Source organism: Dendropsophus ebraccatus, chromosome 6, assembly GCF_027789765.1.
Source record: "Dendropsophus ebraccatus isolate aDenEbr1 chromosome 6, aDenEbr1.pat, whole genome shotgun sequence".
Taxonomy (NCBI): Eukaryota; Metazoa; Chordata; class Amphibia; order Anura; family Hylidae; genus Dendropsophus; species Dendropsophus ebraccatus.
In genome coordinates, this window is record NC_091459.1 from 83,287,465 (window position 1) to 83,312,413 (window position 24,949).

At 42.7% G+C, this 24,949-nt stretch overlaps 1 protein-coding gene across 1 annotated transcript in view; it reads left to right on the forward strand.

Moving 5' to 3' along the window:
- PPM1L (protein phosphatase, Mg2+/Mn2+ dependent 1L) overlaps window positions 1–24,949 on the forward strand; it is a 175,809-nt gene that overhangs the window by 106,570 nt on the left and 44,290 nt on the right. Inside the window, exon 3 of the mRNA XM_069973841.1 lies at window positions 17,560–17,734. Coding sequence (XP_069829942.1) covers window positions 17,560–17,734 — 175 coding nt within the window. The remainder of the gene's footprint in view (window positions 1–17,559; window positions 17,735–24,949) is intronic.

The window sequence follows — 24,949 nt, forward strand, 5'->3', positions numbered from 1 at the left end:
AACAATAGAATTGGACAGAAACTGGTAAACTTGATCAGTGCTTCCTGAGACATGTGCTGTCAGATCTGCAAGCCCCTTATAGTTCTTTTAGCATATTTATAAGAGGACTCAACAGCTTGTGACTGCGGGCAGCTTTACAGACTGTCATAAGTTTTACACTCACGATGATGGAGAATGCTAATACAGGTGGCCTCATTTAGTTCATATTACTGTTACTGGTTTATTAGTTCCGTATACTTTGTGAAGTGATAGTAGCCTGGTGTTATTACATAAGGGTACCCATTTTGCAGCTGTCATAGAAGGGTCAGTCGTCATAGAAGAGGGGACGTGTTCACACCTCTAATGTGGGAGATGAATCACTTAGTAATTACCAGTCAGATGGTCGCCCCTCCTGATAATCTGATTCTGTAATGCAAATCAAGAGCGATTTCTAAGTGATCTGTTATTTTAGCTGATTACACAGGATATAATTAGATGTGGAGGCAGAGCTCGAGACAGACACTAGGGAACTGGATAATATCTGCTCCAGTAATAGCTGGAAAATGGAGAAATCTAGTTATCGTTTGGCTAGACTTCTACCCTGCTGTACACTTTAGAATTGGGGACTTTAACATAGAAATGTACCAGCTTCTATAAAAAAAAAATCATATGTGCAAATCAGAGCAATTACTGTAATGATATGATAATTTATTGAATATTCCTTGAAGAGAAATGCTGCAATATTGGTAGAATTCAATTAAAGAAATGTCTAATCTTTAATGTCAAATGCATCCTATTGATGTAAGCTGCTTTAGATTGCTATGCAAGCGTAATAGTGGGATCTAGCACCAGAGGTGAGGACCTGCTCATCTTCTATACTGATGTGGGGGACTGACACACTGTCATTCAGGCGAGTACATAGAGATAAGATAGATAAATAGATAGACTTGAAATCTTTTGAAGATTAGAAGCTCTGAGTCCTACATTTTGGGCTCCCAGAAACACCCCACATATTGCATATTTGCATAATAATCATTGCCCTTTTGGCATGAAAGGTAAAGGGTAGACTGGCAGGAGATATGTTCTCCCAGCTGTACAGTTTTTTCCCCATAGAAGTAATAGTTAGCAGCACAATTTCACAGATTACTATTGCTAGTGACTTGAAAGGCAAATACAAAGAGACAAACCTAGACGTTCTCACAGCTATTTGTAAGGCTATGCTTGACAGATATATTGCTGCGGAACCAAAGAGGACCTGTCACCACTCCTGACATGTCTGTTTTAGTAAACACTTGTATTCCCTGTGAAATAACAATCCTGAAACACATTTTCTTTTAACTCTGCGTTGTTCCATTCATGTATTATCCTTTTTAGAAGTTTATGAATATATTGACAGCTGACTGTGTAGTGACACCCCCCCCCCCCAAACTGGTTACACCCAGTTGTGAACTTATTTATAACCTAATAACAAAGAAATACCACAACACAAAGTTCTAAGAAAATATCCTCTATGATGTTGTTTTTTTTATGGGAAATGCAAGAAAATTTACTACAACAGACATACCAGGCCTCTTTTGGGTAAAGATTATTAGATAGTTGCATAATCATCTGCTAAATTTAAAGGGAGCCAATCAGCCCAATTGGGAGCCAATCACCCAGATGGCTACCTCTCCGCCTCTGCCAGCCGGTATACAGCTTTTGCTGCAGCCGCGGCTGGTACTTGCCGTGGGCTGCTCAGGAGCTGTATACAGTGCTTCAGGGAACCATATCAGCTCAATTGTGCTGATTGGTTCCCTTTAAAAACTTGATTTAAACAGTAGGTCCTTTTCTGTTATTACCGACAAGAGGAGATACAACATTTACATCTGGATTAATGGATTACAACTCACAGGCCATGGGTTGATGTTTTAAGACGTTCATAATGTGAGGTGTGATGGAATAATTTCTGCTATTGTCTGGATGTTTCCACCACTATTTACTTATTCTTGATAGACAAACACATGGATGGGAACTTAGCTTGCTCTTTTGGTATACAGTACATGCTTAACAGCATTAAACCCTACAACAATAGAAAGTTCAAAATAGATTTGTCATTGGTGAATACATATCGAGGTTTCGTCACGCAAAACTAGAACTGTCCTGTCCGATTAGCTCTGCACACTGCTAGCAGCCAGTGCTGTGAAAGGCTGATATGAAAGACGAGGAGGTTTTCTCTGTCATGCTCTGCAAAGTGGAGCCAGTCATGGTTCTGCTCCAAAAACCAAAGTTCTTTATTTTCAGTAAATGTTTTCTCTACTTAGGTTAAATATACAGTACATGATCTTGGAGCTAATGGAGGGTAGTGGTATCCATATGTTATTATGTTCTACTTATATAATAATTTCGTTTACTTCCAAGAGCTCATGCACAAGACATGATGCACTATGGCTACAAATACTGAGTTTTATACATAGCAGTCTGTGTGGTCTTACTGTACCTCCATATGCCTCTGATCTCTAACAGAGGAAAATGATTACACACTAAGGGTATGTGCACACTATGAAATATGCACAGAGGGGGGGGGGATTTATGAAAGGGTGTAAATATACACCTGGTGTACAGGGCCGTCTTAACAGCATTATGGGCCCCTGGGCAGAGGTGCGAATTGACCCCCCCCCCCACCTCGCGGCCGCCGCCATCAAAACCCCCCATCTTTGCAACCCCCTGTGCAGCCAGCCCCCTATAGTATAGACCCCCTATGCAGACAGCCCCCCCATAGTATAGACCCCTGTGCAGCCAGCCCCCCCATAGTATAGACCGCCTGTGCAGCCAGCCCCCCCATAGTATAGACCGCCTGTGCAGCCAGCCAGCCCCCCCATAGTATAGACCCCCTGTGCAGCCAGCCAGTCCCCCCCCATAGTATAGACCCCCTGTGCAGCCAGCCCCCCCATAGTATAGACCCCCTGTGCAGCTAGCCAGTCCCCCCCATAGTATAGACCCCCTGTGCAGCCAGCCCCCCCCCCCCATAGTATAGACCCCCCTGCCACCCCCCCGCCCCCCCCCCCCCCCCCCCCCCGGGTTGGCAATCGGGCAGCCCAGCGGGCATTTGCCCGGTCTGCCAGATTACCAATCCGGGCCTGCACAGCAAGGGCCCCCGGGCAGCTGCCTACCTTGCCCGATGGGTAAGACGGCCCTGCTGGTGTAAACGGCCGACAGCAACCAATCACAGATACTCTTATATTTTACTAGAGCTGAAAGCTGAGCTGTGATTGGTTGCTGTGGCCAGTTTACAGCAAATTATTATTTACACCCTTTCATAAATCTCCCCCAGAGACTTCAAATGGATTCCGCCTCGCAGCCTCCACTTGAAGTTCTGCCCATCCCGCGAACTCAATGATATTCACTGGCATATTCCAAAGGCAACTACATGCAGGACAAGATCATGAAAAAACTCATATTCTTTTTTATTGTGTATAGTGTTACAATTATGATGCATCATAATCATAACCAAGATGCATGACATACACATTGTAAGTACAGTGCTTGGTACAAAGACCATATAAACAAAGAGTATGCATAGACAAATAATGAATACAAAAAATGCAGTCACATGTGGGCCCAGGATTACAGTGTCCACTAACTCACTTATTTAAATCTTCCCAAATACAAAAATGGTATAAAAAGTGTATATATATATATATATATATATATATATATATATATATATATATATATATATATACTTTTAATACCATTTTTGTATTTGGGAAGATTCAAACAGTAAAGAATATAATATTTTTCATGATCTTGTCCTGCATGTAGTTGTGTTTGGTTTCTCTCTCCATATATATTCATGCTTATAAACGTTTAATGGTAGGGGCTACATTGTTGGTGTCATGCCATATACAGGTCAAATAGTGGCTGGAAATAATTCTGTTCCTCGTGTATACACAATTGTTTATTCGGAAAAGTCACCTGAAATAGCAGGTATCCTTCAGTTTTGGCAAATTATTACTCATTTCCACATGGTCAGAATGGCAGATGTCTTTATCAAATTGGATTATCAAGCAATTTCCGGTGTAGAAAGCGTCTTGTAAATGATTTTGTTTGTCTCCTTTGGCCACAACAATCGTAGGTAATTAGAATACATTGAGATCTTAGAGCTGTGCATCTGTACATATGCTAATAAGGTGTCAACCTTTATACCTCCTAAATGAGTAGCATGAAAGCCTTTCCTGATGCCTCAAATAACAGCTGGAATAAAGGAATTTGCATCTTGTTTGCAGCTATTTCTAGCAGCTGCCTTCTCTGCAGATTCTTGTACCTTTAATGATTCATTAATATACCTGGGGGAAAAATCCACTTCTTCTGCCATATTTGTGGGACTGCCATTTCCTAAAGCCTCCACAAAGGCTTCATAGGAACTCTAAACACAATACAGTAAGGTATTTTTAACCCCTACCAACACCTATCTGTAGATTTACACCACTGGTGGTGGGTGCTCAAGGCACATTGCCATACAATTATGTTTAGCCACTAGTTGTGTGTGTTAATTGTAGCATTAAGGTAACCTACTGCTGCAATAGCTGGGATTGGACCTAACTCCTGTCCTAACTACTGCTGTGGTCAGTGCTGACTGGGGCATCTAAGTGGTTAGATATACAGAAGAGGCGGCCACCCTTGTCAGTGTATTAGCACCCCCATGACTTGATGTAGTGTGCCATTGGATTTTTATGAAAGTTGGGGTTGAATTTACATGCATGTTATTGGGGTTGAACAACATGCAAAAGCAACAAATCACAAAAAATCCCTTTGAAATTCTTTATAATAAAAATTGGAAAACATAAAATAAATACATATTTGATATCTGTAACAACCCAAACTATGAAATTATCCTATACAGTGATCCCTCAACTTACAATGGCCTCAAGATACAATATTTTCAACATACAATATTCCTTTTTTAGACCATCGTAACTTGAGACTTGACTCAACATACAATGCTACAGACTGTCCAGATATGGGGAACATGTAAAAAAAAAACTAGATGATTGACCAATGGAAGTGGCCATTATACTGGTAAAACCCCAGTATTACTGAAGTGGATGCAGTGATTGTCTCTCGAGTATCCCCTATCTTACAGTACAATGTGATACTACAGGTCCTGGACTGCTCTTTACCTGGGCCAGTATGAGCACCAGGTAAGGGCGGCTTCATGTTATTTTTCTGGGACCCTGTATAAGCTGTACAGGACCCTGAAATGCTCTGATCCTCTACAGAGAAAGTAATTTACAGCTTTCAGTAGCTCTTTCTTACTGTTGTATGTAATGACTTTCTTTATCCATTTGAGTTAGCTGCTTATTTTCCTTTAATTTTTTATTTTTTTCTTATTTTGGGATGACATTTTGGTGGTTCAGAACCAATTTCCAGTTTTCCATAGAGTTTTGGTCTCAACATACAATGGTTTCAACATACAATGATCCTCACAGAACCAATTAATATTGTATGTTGAGGGACCCCTGTACAATGATTGCCGTAATTAATAGGATACAAAAGGTCATGAAATTCTGGAGATGAAAAAAATGCTCTCTTGGAGAGGAAAAACATATCTGTTTGTAAAGCAGCTTTCTTAATTATGTTTCAGTCGATACAAAAATTGAAATTTTTGTGCATGTTCCCTGTCGGTTTAGTTTTCTGACACATTTACTAAAGGAGTGGAACAAGACCCAACAAAAACACAGACAAACCATTCATATCTGTCCAAAAACCCGCCAAGTGGATGCGTTATGGGTGTGTCCTTTAAAACCAACCACAACCGACAGACTTGTGTGTCGGGATGGTCGGGTTTTAGTTTTTACCTGTGAAAAAACCTTCCAAATTGACAAAGGGCATGCGCCACATTAATGAATTTGACGCAAAAAAAACAGGCACAACCAACAGAATAATGGCTTAAAATTCCCTATGTATTGAGAGGAACGCCATTCTGTAAAAAATATTTGTAGTATGAAACTTTGTACTTTGAAAGCTCAGTTTGCATGTACTATTTGGTCAGTATTTTTAGAGAAAACCAGCAGTGGAACCATCACAGAAAGAACCTATAATAGCAATGTTTGCACCTTTTTCTGTGTTTTGGGTTACAAATACTTACCAGGTACGATGTGTGAACCCAGCCTATGGCCCAATACACAGCATGTTTCAGGGCATACTCAGACTAAACATCAGCCACCTGTCAAAAATGGATACTTACTGTATATATAGCCCAATGTATGCCCCAAAACGTGATGTGAATAGGGCCTAAAGCTTTACATTTATACTTTCAAACAGAGAGCCAAAAGAACAACAAAACTACCTGTCGCACTACAATACTATTGCAGCTCACTTAGGCTTTTTATCTTATAGCATGTTTTGCCTTGTCAGATTTGTGTTTGTGAGGATCAGGTCCATGTTGTGCATTACCATGTGATGAATACAATCTGGTGCCTCATCTGATACAAGGGTCACCAATCCCTCCTGGAAATCGCATGGTGTGGTTTCTATTAACAGTTAGTTGAATGGCACAGGCTCATCATGTCTGCTGCATTTTCCATTCGGCATTCCTGAGCATAGTTGCGGTGATATTTAAATATTGTAATTTAATCAGTCACTGACCTAATAAATCTAAATATAAACCCAAGCATGCTTTCAGAGTATGCAGGGAACATGCTGTCATTTCTATTTGTCTAGAGGAAATCTCTTGTTGCGATTAGAAAGTAATCTAAGCGCATTAAAACCTTTCTTCGTTCAGCAAACACACAGAAGGATTATTCTGCGTCTTATCCTACAGATTTTTTTTTATTTCCAAATGAATTAAAGCCATCAACTCAAACATTTGGGAGGCTTAATACCTGAAAATTGTATTTAAAAGTTGCAAAGTTTCCTCACCGTGAAATTTGTGACTTACTGTTCAGAATAATGTTTCCTTCCATATTTCCCGGCATTTTTAAGTATCAGCAAAAGTCAAAGTCAGATCAGCTCACCCAGCAGTCATTAGCCCTGCAATATAGCAGGTCTAATGGGCATAGGAATCCAATTATATACAGTATATATGTCCATTTAGTTGCCATTAAGAGACCATAAAAGGGAGAGTGCAAGAACGGGGAGTGGGCCATGTGACCATGAGCACTGCCTGAGGGACCTGCAATGTAAGTACTGCCACCAGTTACCACCACCATGTTTGACCAATGGTACGCTGCTATGGCTGCTACAGTGGTAGTTATGCCCCTGTGTAGCACTTTAAACTCATTATTTCTTAGCACATTACATCATAAGGCTTTCAGGGCGTTGTTTTGGGGTAAATTTCATCTAAAACTTTTGGGGGGAAATTATCAAGACTGGCCTACTTGTATGCCAATCGTACATAAAGCCCTGCCCCCATGCACCCTGATGGATTTACAATCATCCGACATGCAGGTTCCTGATTCCTAGGAGCACACATTGACTATAATTGGCACGTGTAAACGGGCCTTTACACTTTTTCTCCCTATTGAAATAACATGGCTAAGCCTTGTAGATATTTTGGGGAAGGGGGATCTGAGAACATAACTGTCCGATGAATGCCAGCTATCTTATGTAATAGGACATCCTTACAATTTCTCTATTATATCATGGCAGCTATCAGGTTTTTAATATAAAAATCGGTAAAACCAGTGTGTGACAGTAGTGGTTAGTAATCCCATGAAGAACTTTGAACATGACACAGCATTTAGATTCTTTTCTTTTTATAAGTGACAGATACAATATGGATCAAGGCCTTCAGAAGGAGTGCCCTGCAATAATATTATTCCCCAGACATACTTAGAACTCTGAATTTCCTTCTGACTCTTTTTATTGATCTTGGGAAGATCACACATTTGTTCAAGTCATAAAAGCATATGCAGCATAGACAAGGTTATTGATGTCATGTCTGAACTGGAGAGCTTTGTGAGGAAATACTTCTAAAATATTCTCTTTACAAATAAGATAAAACATTCTTCTCAGTTGTGTTTTACATAATGACTCATTGGAATAATACCTTATGTGTAGACGGTGCATTGTCTCTGGTATGTAAAGTGTGGCCTCTTGACCATGAACGATATGAATGTAAAAGTATAATTAATAAAAGAAGGCTAGTGTGATGGCTCATTCTTTACATTTTGTGTTCACTGCAAGAAAACAACATAAAAATTAAAGGGTTTTTGGATACTGTATTTATGGTACAGATTTGTACTACGGTGTGTATATTCAATTCAGAGACCAGGGCAGAAAAGTGTTGAATGTTCTGTGTAGAAAATGTGTTAGTGGATGACTAAGCATACGCTCCCATCTCAGAATATCATTCTACAGTATACATATAGAAATCATTCAAATAAAATTTGCTTTATCCATTTAGTACTGAGTCTGAAACAGTTTGTATTACAGCCCAGATCTATGCAGCTCTGTAGAGCTTCAAGCTAAAATATTTTTCAACTCTTGCTGTTCAGTTTTGCGTATGGTTTTAGAATATTTAGGTCCAATAATATTAAGGCCATGTTCCTACGTAGTAAGACACCGGCCATTCTGTGATCCGGCTGGGTCACGGAATGGCCGGTGTCAGAGAAGATTATCCCGGCCAGTACTGCAGTACCATCCGGATGATCTTCACTACCGCTGAATTCAGATGTGGGCGCATCAGTTGGCGCCCGCATCCCAATTCCCCGCTGCACACAATGGAGCATGCAGCCGGAGCCACACGCTCCATTGTGTGCACTGACAGGTTTTCTGCGTCTGCTATTCAATGAATGTGTATACTATTCTACGTGTATACATTCCGTCCGGGATTCCCTTAGCTTGCAGCACTACGTAAGTTCCGTAGTAATCACGGCTGTTGTTGCAAATCGGCGACAGCGGCCATGATTACTACGGAACTTACGTAGTGTGAACATAGCCTAAAAGTGTAAAGCATCAGAGCCCCATGTTAAAATAAATCTGGTTACATTTCCTACCATTTTTAGTATTGTTAACTCCTTTTATCAAGGAGAAAACACAAAGACAGTGCATGGGAGAGGAAAGAAGAATTATATGGGTCATCTCAAGATTTGGGGAGACATTTATTAAGATCAGTGGACTCGTATGCTGGTCTTAAATAAAGCCCCATCCTCATACAGTCTTCCGGATTTACTAAAAGGCACATAGTTCTTAGTAAAACCAGCGGGACCTTCGCCTACTGCATAGTGGGCACAGAAATTTACACCTATTCATCAGACAGGTGGGGCTTACGCTGCAGAAAAGGCTCAGATTTGTTTTTTATAAATCTGCCTCTTAAAGGAGATAATTAGCTGATTGGTGGGTGGTCCGTTGCCCCCTGAGTGGATGGAGTGGGAGTGCGCATACTTGGTCAGTTCTCCATTCACTGTCTTTGGGACGTCTTAACGTAGTCGAGAGCTGTAATCAGCTCTGTCCAGAGGTCTGAAGGAGAATGTATAGTTCAGGATTTACATGTTACTGATAGTGAGACTATGGTTGATAAGAAGTCTACCAAAAACGAGTGACTGGAGAACAAGTCCAGAGCATATGAGAGAAATCCACACCAGGATTCATTGTAAATATTTTATTGAGCATTTCCCAGAACCTAGGAGTGGATTGGTGTGAACCAAGGCACTGTTATCAGTGCAGAAGGCAAATTGAAATTTCTCCTCTATAAGGTCAGGGACTTTGATAAAGTGTTGTTCTGTGTTCTGCTTAGGGTGGTGATAAATGTTTCTAAGATTTAGCGGCAGGAAAGAATAATGTGTAGATAGCGAGATAGTAAATAACACTCTTGTCGAGGTCAAAAGGTCTAATTGAGCAGTAACTGCACTCATTTTGCATAAAGATGACAAACGCCCCATACAACCCTACATTATTTGCATTAAACTATTAATATTTTACCTCTAAAGCGACATTTGCCTTTTCAGTACAGAATCATTATTGCATCCTATCCTTGGTAAAGCCTTTGTGCTCGGTAAAATAAACTACTTGAAAACTGGAAATATCAATCATTTGGGGTTCGAAATACGCAAATATCACACCATCCTAGGGGCTGCCCTAGGATTGTGTGTTACTCTGATCCTTACTTTACCCCTTATATTAACATACCTAAAAACCCATGTAAATTTACATGTACATATCCTATTTAGAATAAGAGATGGCTGGGCTATTGTACTAAGCAAGCACTTCTACCCTGGGTTCACACTACGTATATTTCAGTCAGTATTGTGGTCCTCATATTGCAACCAAAACCAGGAGTGGATTAAAAACACAGAAAGGATCTGTTCACACAATGTTGAAATTGAGTGGATGGCCGCCATTTAATGGCAAATATTTGCTGTTATTTTGAAATAATGGCTGTTATTTACTGTTATATGGCGGCCATCCATATAACAGTAAATAACGGCCATTATTTCAACAGCCGTTGTTTTAAAATACCAGCAAATATTTGCCATTAAATGGCGGCCATCCACTTAATTTCAACTTTCAACAGATCCTTTCTGTGTCTTCAATCCACTCCTGGTTTTGTTTGCAATACGAGGACCACAATACTGACTGAAATATACGTAGTATGAACCCAGCCTTATACAGTATATTTTAGCGCTACCCTGTTTCCCTGAAAATAAGACAGTGTCTTATATTAATTTTTGCTCACAAAGATGTGATATGTCTTATCTTCAGGGGATGTCTTATTTTCCCACAGAGAAGAATTCACACTTCTTTCCTGTCCTGACTCTCCCCTCACTGTCCCATGAGTTCTGTCTCTCCCCTCACTGTCCCATCAGTCCAATCTCTCCCCTCACTGTCCCATCAGTCCTGTCTCTCCCCTTACTGTCCCATCAGTCCTGTCTCTCCCCTCACTGTCCCATCAGTCCTATCTCTCCCCTCACTGTCCCATCAGTCCTATCTCTCCCCTCACTGTCCCATCAGTCCTGTCTCTCCCCTTACTGTCCCATCAGTCCTGTCTCTCCCCTCACTGTCCCATCAGTCCTGTCTCTCCCCTCACTGTCCCATCAGTCCTGTCTCTCCCCTCACTGTCCCATGAGTTCTGTCTCTCTCCTCACTGTCCCATCAGTCCTGACTCTCCCCTCACTGTCCCATCAGTCCTGTCTCTCCCCTCACTGTCCCATCAGTCCTGTCTCTCCCCTCACTGTCCCATGAGTTCTGTCTCTCTCCTCACTGTCCCATCAGTCCTGACTCTCCCCTTACTGTCCCATCAGTCCTGTCTCTCCCCTCACTGTCCCATCAGTCCTGTCTCTCCCCTCACTGTCCCATCAGTCCTGTCTCTCCCCTCACTGTCCCATCAGTCCTGTCTCTCCCCTCACTGTCCCATCAGTCCTGTCTCTCCCCTCACTGTCCCATCAGTCCTGTCTCTCCCCTCACTGTCCCATGAGTTCTGTCTCTCTCCTCACTGTCCCATCAGTCCTGACTCTCCCCTCACTGTCGAAACAGTCCTGTCTCTCCCCTCACTGTCCCATCAGTCCTGTCTCTCCCCTCACTGTCCCATCAGTCCTGTCTCTCCCCTCACTGTCCCATGAGTTCTGTCTCTCTCCTCACTGTCCCATCAGTCCTGTCTCTCCCCTCACTGTCCCATGAGTTCTGTCTCTCTCCTCACTGTCCCATCAGTCCTGACTCTCCCCTCACTGTCGAAACAGTCCTGTCTCTCCCCTCACTGTCCCATCAGTCCTGTCTCTCCCCTCACTGTCCCATCAGTCCTGTCTCTCCCCTCACTGTCCCATGAGTTCTGTCTCTCTCCTCACTGTCCCATCAGTCCTGTCTCTCCCCTCACTGTCCCATGAGTTCTGTCTCTCTCCTCACTGTCCCATCAGTCCTGACTCTCCCCTCACTGTCCCATCAGTCCTGTCTCTCCCCTCACTGTCCCATCAGTCCTGTCTCTCCCCTCACTGTCCCATCAGTCCTGTCTCTCCCCTCACTGTCCCATGAGTTCTGTCTCTCTCCTCACTGTCCCATCAGTCCTGTCTCTCCCCTCACTGTCCCATGAGTTCTGTCTCTCTCCTCACTGTCCCATCAGTCCTGACTCTCCCCTCACTGTCGAAACAGTCCTGTCTCTCCCCTCACTGTCCCATCAGTCCTGTCTCTCCCCTCACTGTCCCATCAGTCCTGTCTCTCCCCTCACTGTCCCATGAGTTCTGTCTCTCTCCTCACTGTCCCATCAGTCCTGTCTCTCCCCTCACTGTCCCATGAGTTCTGTCTCTCTCCTCACTGTCCCATCAGTCCTGTCTCTCCCCTCACTGTCCCATGAGTTCTGTCTCTCTCCTCACTGTCCCATCAGTCCTGACTCTCCCCTTACTGTCCCATCAGTCCTGTCTCTCCCCTCACTGTCCCATCAGTCCTGTCTCTCCCCTCACTGTCCCATCAGTCCTGTCTCTCCCCTCACTGTCCCATGAGTTCTGTCTCTCTCCTCACTGTCCCATCAGTCCTGTCTCTCCCCTCACTGTCCCATGAGTTCTGTCTCTCTCCTCACTGTCCCATCAGTCCTGACTCTCCCCTCACTGTCGAAACAGTCCTGTCTCTCCCCTCACTGTCCCATCAGTCCTGTCTCTCCCCTCACTGTCCCATCAGTCCTGTCTCTCCCCTCACTGTCCCATGAGTTCTGTCTCTCTCCTCACTGTCCCATCAGTCCTGTCTCTCCCCTCACTGTCCCATGAGTTCTGTCTCTCTCCTCACTGTCCCATCAGTCCTGACTCTCCCCTCACTGTCCCATCAGTCCTGACTCTCCCCTCACTGTCCCATCAGTCCTGTCTCTCCCCTCACTGTCCCATGAGTTCTGTCTCTCTCCTCACTGTCCCATCAGTCCTGTCTCTCCCCTCACTGTCCCATGAGTTCTGTCTCTCTCCTCACTGTCCCATCAGTCCTGTCTCTCCCCTCACTGTCCCATGAGTTCTGTCTCTCCCCTCACTGTCCCATCAGTCCTGTCTCTCCCCTCACTGTCCCATCAGTCCTGTCTCTCCCCTCACTGTCCCATCAGTCCTGTCTCTCCCCTCACTGTCCCATGAGTTCTGTCTCTCTCCTCACTGTCCCATCAGTCCTGTCTCTCCCCTCACTGTCCCATGAGTTCTGTCTCTCTCCTCACTGTCCCATCAGTCCTGACTCTCCCCTCACTGTCCCATCAGTCCTGACTCTCCCCTCACTGTCCCATGAGTTCTGTCTCTCTCCTCACTGTCCCATCAGTCCTGTCTCTCCCATCACTGTCCCATGAGTCCTGTCTCTCTCCTCACTGTCCCATCAGTCCTGACTCTCCCCTCACTGTCCCATCAGTCCTGACTCTCCCCTCACTGTCCCATCAGTCCTATCTCTCCCCTCACTGTCCCATCAGTCCTGACTCTCCCCTCACTGTCGAAACAGTCCTGACTCTCCCCTCACTGTCCCATCAGTCCTATCTCTCCCCTCACTGCTCCATCTGTCGTGACTCTCCCCTCACTGTCGAAACAGTCCTGACTCTCCCCTCACTGTCCCATCAGTCCTGACTCTCCCCTCACTGTCCCATCAGTCCTGACTCTCCCCTCACTGTCGAAACAGTCCTGACTCTCCCCTCACTGTCCCATCAGTCCTATCTCTCCCCTCACTGCTACATCTGTCGTGACTCTCCCCTCACTGTCTTATCAGTCCTGACTCTCCCCTCACTGCTTGGTCCCCCTTAGAACTGGTATGTTCCTCTGCCGAGGCCCGGTAACAGCATTGTGGTGCAGAGACAAGTGTGAGACCACGGTGGTTGCACAAGGCAGCGACTGCCAGACCTCTAGGTGGAGACAGCGGGATGGGCGTAGCTACCAACACCCCCACACTGTGCATCCCCAGCACACCACCTGGCCTCTTCACAGAGTGGTGAATAGACGTTATCATGCTGGCGGCCAGCGTCTTCCCCTAATGGGCCGCCGCCTCTTCCCCTTGCGTCATCTCACTGAGTTGCAGGACATGACCTCGGGCATGCGGTGGGACGTGTGGCAGGATGTGGGGGCCATAGACCAGTGGTATGCCTGAGGCATCAGTGGTAGAGGGTAGAGGCAGCAGAGGAAACGGCATGGTGGCAGCAGGGGTCTTACTTTCAGGGGGGGGGTGCCTTATTTTCAGGGAGATGCCTTATTTTAAACTATCACTATGCCTTAATTTCGGAGGGGGTCTTATTTTCCGGGAAACACGGTATATAAAAACCTTATAATTATTATTGTACATGGGTTGGAACACTTTTAGGCTATGTTCTCACACAATATTATGCAACCAAAACCAGGAGTGGATTGAAAAGACAGAAAGGTTATGTTCACACGTTGTTTAAATTGAATAGATGGCTGAACATGAATCTGCCGGACAAAGATGAGGGCCCACAGAGTACAGGTATATTTAACAAGGATGAGAACCCACATAATATAGGTTCATCTGAATGAGGACACTGTTAGTTTTTTTTTCTGTTGTTTGAATTTGTAGCACATTACCCACATAAGTGTATGGGCCCATAATGTACTTATGTCTGCCCCTCATTGTCACCTGAAGGCAAAGAAATATTTTTTTTCTCGTAGAAAAAAATTGAGGCATGTTTCAACACACAAAAATGTCTACAAAAAGGAAAAAATGCATCAGATCACTGCGTCCATGGAGATTAAATGGCCACACTGTTAGTGCAAAGCATGCCTGGAGAGGCAGTACTGTTCCAAACTCTAGTTAGCTCAACATCAGAGGTAATGGAAGATAAGGAAATATCCAGCACTCCTTGTAGATTACAAATCAAGTTTTTTTTTTTTTTTTTTTTAAATGTGTTTTTTATCTACATTACATCAGCAGTGTCTGAGATTTACTTGTCTTTCATTACTTATGATGTTCCAGTACATGCTGTAATGTGGAAATCTCCTTATCTAGGGGCATTTCTATTAGGGGAGAATACTGCACCTCACTAGACACCAAATGGCAGAATGATAATTGTTTCTGAGTCTGTAATAGCCTGAGAAGGACTCTCGGCTGCCTACAACGTTTGCCATGTGAATGAGGCCTGAGCCAGATTGCTCATAACAGCATGGAGTATGTCAAGAGATGTATGTGGTGATTCTGTGTGAAAGCTGGGTTGCATGAAACAAGATGAATAATTGTAATAGTGCAGTTGTTTCTATACCCTTGGATTCATACCTACTCATCAGGAAGTGACAGATTTGAAAACCAAACTTTATTGACGTGCTTAGGTAGTTATTTTTTCTTTTTTCTTTACATATTTACCTTATATGATAAGAGGAGACATTTAGTAAAGAAAATACACTACGGCCGTGGTTTGCTGTGACAACACAAAATAACTGATAGGTCTATTTTGTGTGGCCACTATTTAGTGAACACCCTAGGTTTTCACCCTATGACTGATATTTGTTTGGACACTAAAAAACTAAATAAAAAAATTGTATTAAAAAAAACTAATGTGAATCTGCTAGATTAGGGCTCATATGAGGAATGGGTCTGCCTGTATAAAATTCAGCTTTACCTTTTGGGTCATTTGTTTTATATTTTAGTAAAGAAGCTCTTTGGTTTTATGTTGCTTTCTTTTGCCCATATAATACACACTCACCCACCACTGTTCTTGCAGTTTCATCCCAGCTCAGGAACATCTAGCCATTGCATTACTGTAACTGGGTCAGGTGACCGCCAATCTGACAGCCATAAAATTATATAGTCTAATGTATAGACAGCCAGTAGGGCGGCTGACCCGTTAACTACAGGAATACATCATTCCACTCTAAGCTACACTATCCTTATTCATCTCTTTGTCCCCAAAGATCTTATATTTGAGAAACAAGAACACAAACTCTCAGCAACTCTATAGTTTGCTGTGAAATTATGTGGTGTATGAAAATGCTGGTCCCATAGACTTGTATTACAATACACTTGTATTCTTCTGCCGCAACAAGACATGGGGAACCCTTTAATCATAGCCTGTGCTGTATTATAGAAGAAAAAAACCTTGATTTATTGTGTGTACATACTATACAAATACAATATATCCAAACATAATGAAAGATACGGGGGGGGGGGTGTAGTGATTTTTTTTATTTTTCATTTCCAACATATTGATACGAATGGCGATTTCTGGTGTGTACCTAAGAAGTGATTACAAATACATTGCTCTGTCTCTCCAGAGCTAATTCAAATACAGACCAAAAGTGGAATTATAGCAAGGAAATTGATGTAAAGAGGGAGACATATAAAGTACTAAGTAAGCAATTACATTGTCACCTCTTAGAGGATATCCTGGGATAAGACATAGACAATTGATTTGTTGGGCTTCCTCTACCTGCACTAGCTTTGCCATAGGCGCCAAAAGACCTTTACACAATGAATGGCTAAGTAGATCACTACATCATGAGAGCACTACTTACATGCTCTTAAGAGATTATACATAGCATTTCCTTACCATTATTTCACAGACTATAGGGGAAGCTAATGCCATAAAGGGATTTCACAGATCTAAGGATATAATGCAGCCAGCATGCAACTGGTCATTAGATTTGCTGGAGGAGCCACTGATGGATCCCAAGTGGACATGTTTTATTCAGCTACAACATATCACAAGACAGGTTATTACTTATACTTAGTAATAAACAAGAGATAAAATAGGGAACTCAGGATTGGCTTATTTTACAGATGTAGAAAAAAGCAGAATATGTATGTCAGCCGCAAATTCCATGTCGAAGCTTTTATTTATGTAGTTGATTGATCTCTATAGAAACCCCTTTACTGTGCTAAAAAGAAGTTTCCAATAAAAGTTACCATTGACATCAGTGGGAGCTTTATGACATATCCTGCCAGCTGACTGTTGCTCAGTGCTGCACATGGGCAAGGAAGTACATACCATACCGTACTATGTTATATTTCCAAACTCCTTCCTATTCTTATAGGATATTCATCAGCGCAAAGGTTCTAATCTCTTTTACTTACTGACATATTTTATATGTGGCTACACATTCAAATGAGCCTGTCCTCTCTGACACAAGGACTGCCAAGAGGAGCTAAGGGAGGGAGTGGTGAAGACCTTCTTTCATACTGTAGCTGTCAGATAGCTACTTCCAATCTCAAATATTAAGTGCAGATAACATAAGTAAACCTGTACACGGTCATCACATATTCACCTTCCGCAATGTTCTTTTCTTTTTCTGCCTCTTTACACCTCATTTTTGCTATTTTTATTAAAAAAAAAAAAAAAAACTCTATAGCAGTTTGTGGACATAGTTATCAGAGAATTGGGACATGCCTGCCCAGGGATATCTGTGAGTAAAACGTGGGAATATGTAAAAGTGTGATATTTAATGGACTGTGCTCAGCCTTAAAACGACCCAGTCGGTATAATGGAGGAGGAAGATGTTGCAGGTGACATTGTATTTTAGTACATTTTGCAATATGCATCAGAATAAAGTAAACCAGCCCCCGTTCTCTTGATGGAAACTTTGTCATTCACCCAGAGTGATGAGATTTTTGGTGTTCCTCTTGCTGGAGGCATTTTAGGAAATGTTTTAAGAAACACATTGTGAAAAGCTACAAAAAACTGGAGGATTAGACAAATGATTACTTTGTTTCTTTGTTGTGCAGTCGGCAGCAGAATACGTGAAAACTCATCTGCCCGAGGTGCTAAAGCAACATCTTCAGGACTTTGAAAGGGATAAAGAGAACAGCGTACTTTCCTACCAGACGATTTTGGAGCAGCAGATTCTAGCAATAGACAGAGAGCTGCTGGAGAAGCTGTCGGGGTCCTATGATGAAGCAGGTATGTGTTATTGTTCCTAAACCACATGATTGGTTATTGGGAAACTAAAAGCAGGTTAGGCAAATCTAACCCTTATAGCTCCCTATTGTGCATGGGGCGCTGAGGATGAAGGTATGTATGTCTCTTACCTTCATCCTTAGCACTGTTTCTGTGCAGCTTATAGTTTAATCCAGTGTCTAGTAAGGCCATTTAGAGCACTGGGGGCGGGGAAACCACCCCCCAGAGCACCGATCCAGCCAAAACAGCAGCCGTTCTTTGCTCAAAAGTACGCTGTGGGAACATAGCCCTGACAGTTTGAAGTATCTGGCGTGATAATAGTGCCGACGGATGACCATACAGATCGCATGTCAGAATGTATCTTGCAGCATTCTGATGTATGGCATGTCCGGCAATCCTGTGCCACTTCCATTAAGTCTTTGGAGCATCGAAAACATAGCCATGTAAAGGCATAAGCATTCTGCTTCGTCTTGCTTTTGCCTCCAGCGCTCCGAGAAGGAGAGGAGAGGGCTCCCTGTTGTCCCTCTGTAGTAGATGGCGCCCTCTGGTGCTGTCTCCTATAGTAGCTGGTCCCCCTGGGAGTTGTACCTGTACCCCTATAGTAGATTAGCAATTTAATCGTGTGGCTGGATAGCCCATATGGCAGAATGCATCTTGCAGCATCCTGCTGTACGGCCTGATAATGAATGGGAAAGAAATTCAGGACAACTGATGACAACTGATGCATTTCTGAGGCATCCGTTATCATCGGTTTCTGTAAAAGAGGGATGCTGGACCACCTTATGAATGTAATCCCACCAAGGGCAACATCTGCAAAGAGTTTGTATGTTCTCTCCATGTTTGCGTGGGTTTCCTTCGGGTACTCTTATTTCCTCCCACACCCAAAATATACAGATGAATTTAGATTGTGAGCCCTAATGGCCACAGGGGCCAAAATTGGCAAAACTATGTTAAGTGCTGCAGAATCAATTGGCGCTATAAATAAAAGTATTATTATTATTATTATTATTATTATTATTAACCCTGGCCTTACACGGTGGAGCTGCTGCCTTGTCAACTGTTACTGGTTCTACAAGCCTGCTAATCCACATTTCTCTTTCTTCCGAAACTCCTTAGTAGAAGAGACTGCCTATATATAATTCCCTGTTTGGGTAAAAGTCATGTTAAAGGGGTTATCCAGCGCTACAAAAACACGGCCACTTTCCCCCTACTGTTGTCTCCAGTTTGGGTGGGGTTTTGAAACTCAGTTCCATTGAAGTAAATGGAGCTTAATTGCAAACCACACCTGACCTGGAGACAACAGTAGGGGGAAAAGTGGCCATGTTTTTGTAGCGCTGGATAACCCCTTTAACTATACTTTTGTCTCTTTCTTTGTGATCTGTAGCAGACATCTGCAGGGAGAAAGTAAAGGACTTCAAGTTAATAAAACTAAAAAACAGCATAGAGCACACAAATATTAAATTCCAAAATAGAAACTTGATTTCATGTTTGTTTAACTAGTTATGTTTTTTTTCTTGTCTAAGACTTGTAAAATAATTGTTGACAACGCTAAATTTAGCGATATACAGCTTTAAATCCTGTGCCCATTGGTAGTATCTGTCCATTGACTGTATGTTATGGTCCATTGGTAGGGAGATGGGTTTATAATCTTTTGTTTAAACAAGTCTCTTTTCTTCTCTTCCAGTACAGTAATTGATAATTGGATAATGGTTTTAATTTATTATATGATTTTTCTTTTTATTTTGAAGTGTAAATGCAGTTATATAGATACAGTCATATTTTAGGCATAAGCTGTCAAAAGTATAGTTTAGTCAGAAAATGACTGAGACTTGAGTAGTTCAGTAAAATGGGGAAGGTATATGATTTCTCTTATTCCTTTTTCACAAAGTTGCTTCTCATTAGCAGAAGAATTGAATGTAACTATATGGCAGCTAGTGAAGTTAGAGACTGCAGTTCTCTGGTGAAGTTCTATTCCACAGGGGCATTACCGCATAACAACAGCCCGTGCTTTACACTGAATTTTCTTATGTATAAGAATATTGCATTTTTAATGTCTGGATGCAATGTAGCCGACTGCTCGGAGACTGAATACATCCCCCATAGGCATTTTATCCCACATTCAATAAATGTACAGAATCACAACAGACAGTTGAGATTAATAGAAATCAAGAGCAACATAAAATAGATAGAAACTAGTAAATTATGCGTTAAAGGATGAAGGGACTCGCTAGATGAATGCAGAAAGGATTACTGTGATGTCTGCTTCTGCTCTTCTTCACAGATGTAGCTTCTCTTTTACTAAAAAAATGAGCTGAACATCTATAGGGCTTGACTAGCCAGATACTAAAAGAGATGAAAAGTATTACATTGTCCGAATGGGCAAAGGAAGGCAATACATTCACTTTTTATATATTACACTTGGTAACTCTGGGCAAAAAATAGAACTCCTTTCTTTTTTGCCTGTTTAAGACCACCCAATCTGCGCACAGATGTGGATTAATAGGAGCAAAGAGATCCAGGGGACTCTGCATCCACTTTCTAAGGATTAAGGCAATTTAGGAGCCAGCTTAAATGTTTATGTTCATGGTTAGCCATGTCCCCTGTATATAGATCAGGGCCGACTGCCCATCTGGCAAGCGGAGCAAATGTCAGATGGGCCAGTGTGCTAAGTGGGCCAGTCCATGAACAGCTTCACAGCTGTTTTTTCCCACCCCAGCACCCTGTATCCAGCACGCCCCATAACTTTCATCTACTATTTCCCAGCATGCACAAGCTCCTCAGAAGAGCAATTTAGATCTAAACCCAAGGGCTTAATGCAAAGGTGGGTGGGTAGGGGGCATAACAAATTGCTGAGGCTTAGGGCCCTATTCCACTGGACGATTATCGTTCAGATTATCGTTAAATTGTTCGAATCTAAACGATAATCGTTCGGTTGAAATGCAGTTAACGATTAACGACCGAACGAGAAATCATTGATCGCTTTATAAGACCTGGACCTATTTTTATCGTTGCTCGTTCGCAAACATTCGCAAATCGTTCGCATTGAATAGGATGTTGTTTGGTCGTTCGCAGTAGATACGAACGCAATAGATAAGAAATAGCGAAGAAAAAACTATCGCAAATACGATCATAAGTAACGATTATCGTTTCATGGAAATGAGTGAACGTCTTTAGGTCTTTCGCAATAGCGGTCGTTTGAGATCGTTAATCATTAACGATTATGCGAACGATAATCGTTCGGGAAAATAGGGCCCTTAGCAGGAAATCAGACAGAGCTTAGTGGTGGACAGGAATCTTAGGTGCAGGGGTCCTGTCATTCCCTGCTTGCCTATTACAACAGTCAACAACAACAAAAGCAGATGAGAATAGTAGTGTGTGTTGTGTTTCCTGCTGACTGATATGTGTTGTGAGTTCTAGATGTATTGTCCATATTATATATCCGTTGTATTTTTTTTTAAAAATTAATTTCTAGGATACCATCCCTTTCTTCTGGGTGCCTTACTTAGTCTGGCCTCTCCTCATTGACCTGTCTGGCACGGGTGACCCCTCCAGGAGTATTACTCCCACCAGCTTAGCTCATTGGATCACCAAGGCACACAAGCTCCCTCACCACGTCAAGGTGAAGGCACCATGAGGGAGCCCCTCCACCCTAACCCGATTACCCTTCCCAACCCTTAATTTACCTGTCCTTTGCTATAATGTGGACCCCCAGTGGCACACTTTGAAGCCCAGGCCCTTCCCAGCCCCCTAAAGCGGACCCTCCCGCGCCCTTCCCAGCCCAGGCTCACCCCAGCCCCCTAACGCGGACCCTCCCATCCCTCTTCCCAGCCCAGGACCACCCCAGTAGGGTAATTTTGTACAGTGATATTATTAGTGTATAAGCAATACAACTCACACCCACCACTGCTCATGACAACATCCAGGAGCCATCATACCCCTCCTCCTTCTGTGTCTTTGACTTTTTAAGAGCACAGTACAAAAGCTGTGCTGGGATTGGTTGCTGTTGGCAACCAGGAGAATTAGCATTTTTCCCCTACAATAAATAAACTGGGGCAGATTGATGGGAATTGTTGCCCTTATAATCCAATCACTGCACAGCTTTCTTGTTGTGTTCGGTTCTTCAGAAATGAGCTGTGCTGTGATTGGTTGCTATGGGCAACAAAGGCCATTGCTACTGGAAGACTGCTTGATAAATCTCCCCCTATACTTTGTAATATCCAGTCTGTATAGAGCAGCTCAATCTGCCATTGAGGAGGGTGCAGACAGCCCCATATTACTCTATGGGCCAGATTAGAGATCTATCTATAATCTGAATTATTACATATAAAACTACAGGTTACTGGCTGCTGTGTCTTGGAGATGACAGATTTCCTTACAGATGTCCATGGCGGCCATCACTAATGTCATCTGTGTCCTGTACAGATCAGTCTTATAAATGTCAGCTAGTTAATGGCCCCCTAACATGACCAGTGTCCCCCCATGATCAGTGTCACTCTCCACTGTCCTGTATGCAGTGTGTACCAGTAATACTTACCAGTAGATGGTCTGGGATGTACTGGGGAGCTGTGCCGTCCATCAGGCCTCTCCTTAAAAGTAAAAATGGGCAAAAAATTGCCCCTCAGAAACCACAAGACGCCCCAAGACTTGTTTACAGCTCCAGTAATCGTGGCAGTTGGTCACCAGCCTCACCAGACTGCTCAAGTCCCAACATTATGTCATTGCACAGTGACTTTTTTTTAACTGAAGTAGCTTTATTAACAACCGGTTGTTTTTAACATAGATACAATGTACTGTGCAGCAGCTCCAGCTTAGGCTGGGTTCACACTGCGTTTTTGCAATCCGGTCAGCGTATCCAATTTAAATCGGTTACTTTTAACTGACAGAAAAACGTTGCCAACACTACTACTATCAGGGTAGAAAGGTCCGTGTATTTTGGCCCTGTGTAAGGGCATATATATTTCCCAGTGATATGCTATCACATTTAGTAATAGATTTGCTGGGTCCATGGTGTATTTTCACAATGCAGCATGCTTTAGGTCTGGTATAGTGTAGGTGTTTATTTACTATGTATAAACCTATGGACTGATGAGCCATCCACAGGATAGTTCCATCAGTGTCTGATCGATAGAGTAGGCCATAGATTGTATCCATGTTTTCCAGGACTCCCTAGAGCTGCATCCAATTTCATCAGCCACCAGTATTCAAATGCCAAGCGATTGCACTCGAGCTTACTGGAGTCACGCTTACCTCTAGTCATTGCCTCTACACAGGGACAAACTGCTTCCAGCCCTATTTACTGTGTAGTGTGGACAGGGCTGAACAGCTGATATGTGAGCACCCTACCGATCAGAGACTGATAAGGCATCTTGGGAATAGCTCATCAGTCTTTTTTGCCAGGAAACCCCAATTATTGCTTTTTTTTTTTTTGTAATGCAGCATTCATGTGCCACTAACAAACTGAGCATGCATTTCCCCCCATAGACTTATAAATTGTAAATAAACACCCACAATTTACCATATACCTACAGCATACTGCATTTTGGGGAAAAAAAACACCATGAACCCAACAAATCTATTACAAAATTTGATAGCATATCATTCAGCCATAGGCTGTGTTCACGTTCTTTGACCCGGCCAGTGTCAGTGAAGATCATCCCGGCCGGTACTGCAGACACCTGCCAAGCACAGCACTCGACTCTTTTCAGTGGCTCCATAGAGAATGAATAGAGCTGCAGGTCATGCACCAACCCACGGCTCCATTCATAGAGATTCATAACAAAGGAGCTGGGGCGGTAAGGTTAAATCTGAAAACCCCTAGAGGACAGAGCCCAAAATGACCTTAAGGACCACTCCAATTTTCAGTTTAGCGGTTTCGTTTTTTCCTTCTAAGAGCTATAAATCTTTTATTTTTCCACCTACAGGGCCATGTGAGGGCTTGTTTTTTTCAGGAACAGGTGACTTTGTAATAGCGCCCTTCAATCCACCATAAAATGAATGACGAAAGGCTCAAAATATCATTTATGGGGTGAATTTGCAATTGGGGTGAAATAATGCAACTCTGTTTGGGGGGGTTCCATGTTTACGTAATGCACTTTACGGTATTTTATTCTATAGGTCAGTCTGAATACAGCGATATGCATGTTTATATAGCTTTTCTAATGTTTTACTATTTTTATTATTATTTATTATTTACAGTAAAACTTTTTTTGCCATTAGGTATTTTTAAAATAGCCCTATTGTGGCTCCTATAGCGCTTTTATTTTTTTACCTATGGAGCTGTATTGGGCATAATTTTTTATGCCACAATCTCTAGTTTTCATTAGTATCACATTTGTGTAGATTACACATATTGATCACTGTTTATTAATTTTTTAATATATAAAATGTAATAAAAGAAATCTGCAATCCTGGTGGTTTTTACCGCTTTTTATTCACGCCGTTCACCGTGCAGGAACAATATTGTTTTATTTTAATAGATCGGAAGATTACGCACGTTACAGTATATTATATGTGTATTTATTTTATTATTTTTGTGTGACGTTTAAGGGGTTAATGGTGGGCTACTGCGCTATTGCGGCGGCCCGCCATTGAGGATGAGGGCCCGGCTGCTTATAGCAGTTGGCCCTCAGCCATTATGAAGCAAGCTTAGCCCCTGAGCTCGCTTCATAGCCCGGCCGGCTGGCAGGACATACATGTACGCCCTGATGCGTTAGGTCAAAGGCGTCGGGGGCGTACATGTACGCCCTCCGTCCTTAAGGTGTTAAACCTATTTGAGATAAACCAGGCAGCAAGTGGTCCTCTATGCTCTCCAATGCCAGGGCTGAATTTTATTCTCAGTCCAGCCCTGATGTACAGTAGATATACACTCTCTGCTGGATGTATTCATATCTAGCAGAGGGAGCAGGTAGTTAAAGGATGTGGAAAATTATAACATTATTTAGTTTGACTTGATTCAAAGGAAGCAGGACTATTCATCACTAAACAATGGGTAAGAATTGGGTGTGAACAATTAAGGACATTTTCCAGTAGGTTTAGGAAATTTCCTACAGGCTTGAATGGGAGAAAAAAAAAACTAGCCCCAAAATTCCCAGCTGTTGCAGTTACCACCAGACGGTCTGCAGTGACGTTGTGTACATTGTGCATGTGAATCTGCAACCAATCACTGGCCTCAGCAGTCATGTGTGATACATACAAGCAGAAACCACTAAGGTAAGTCAC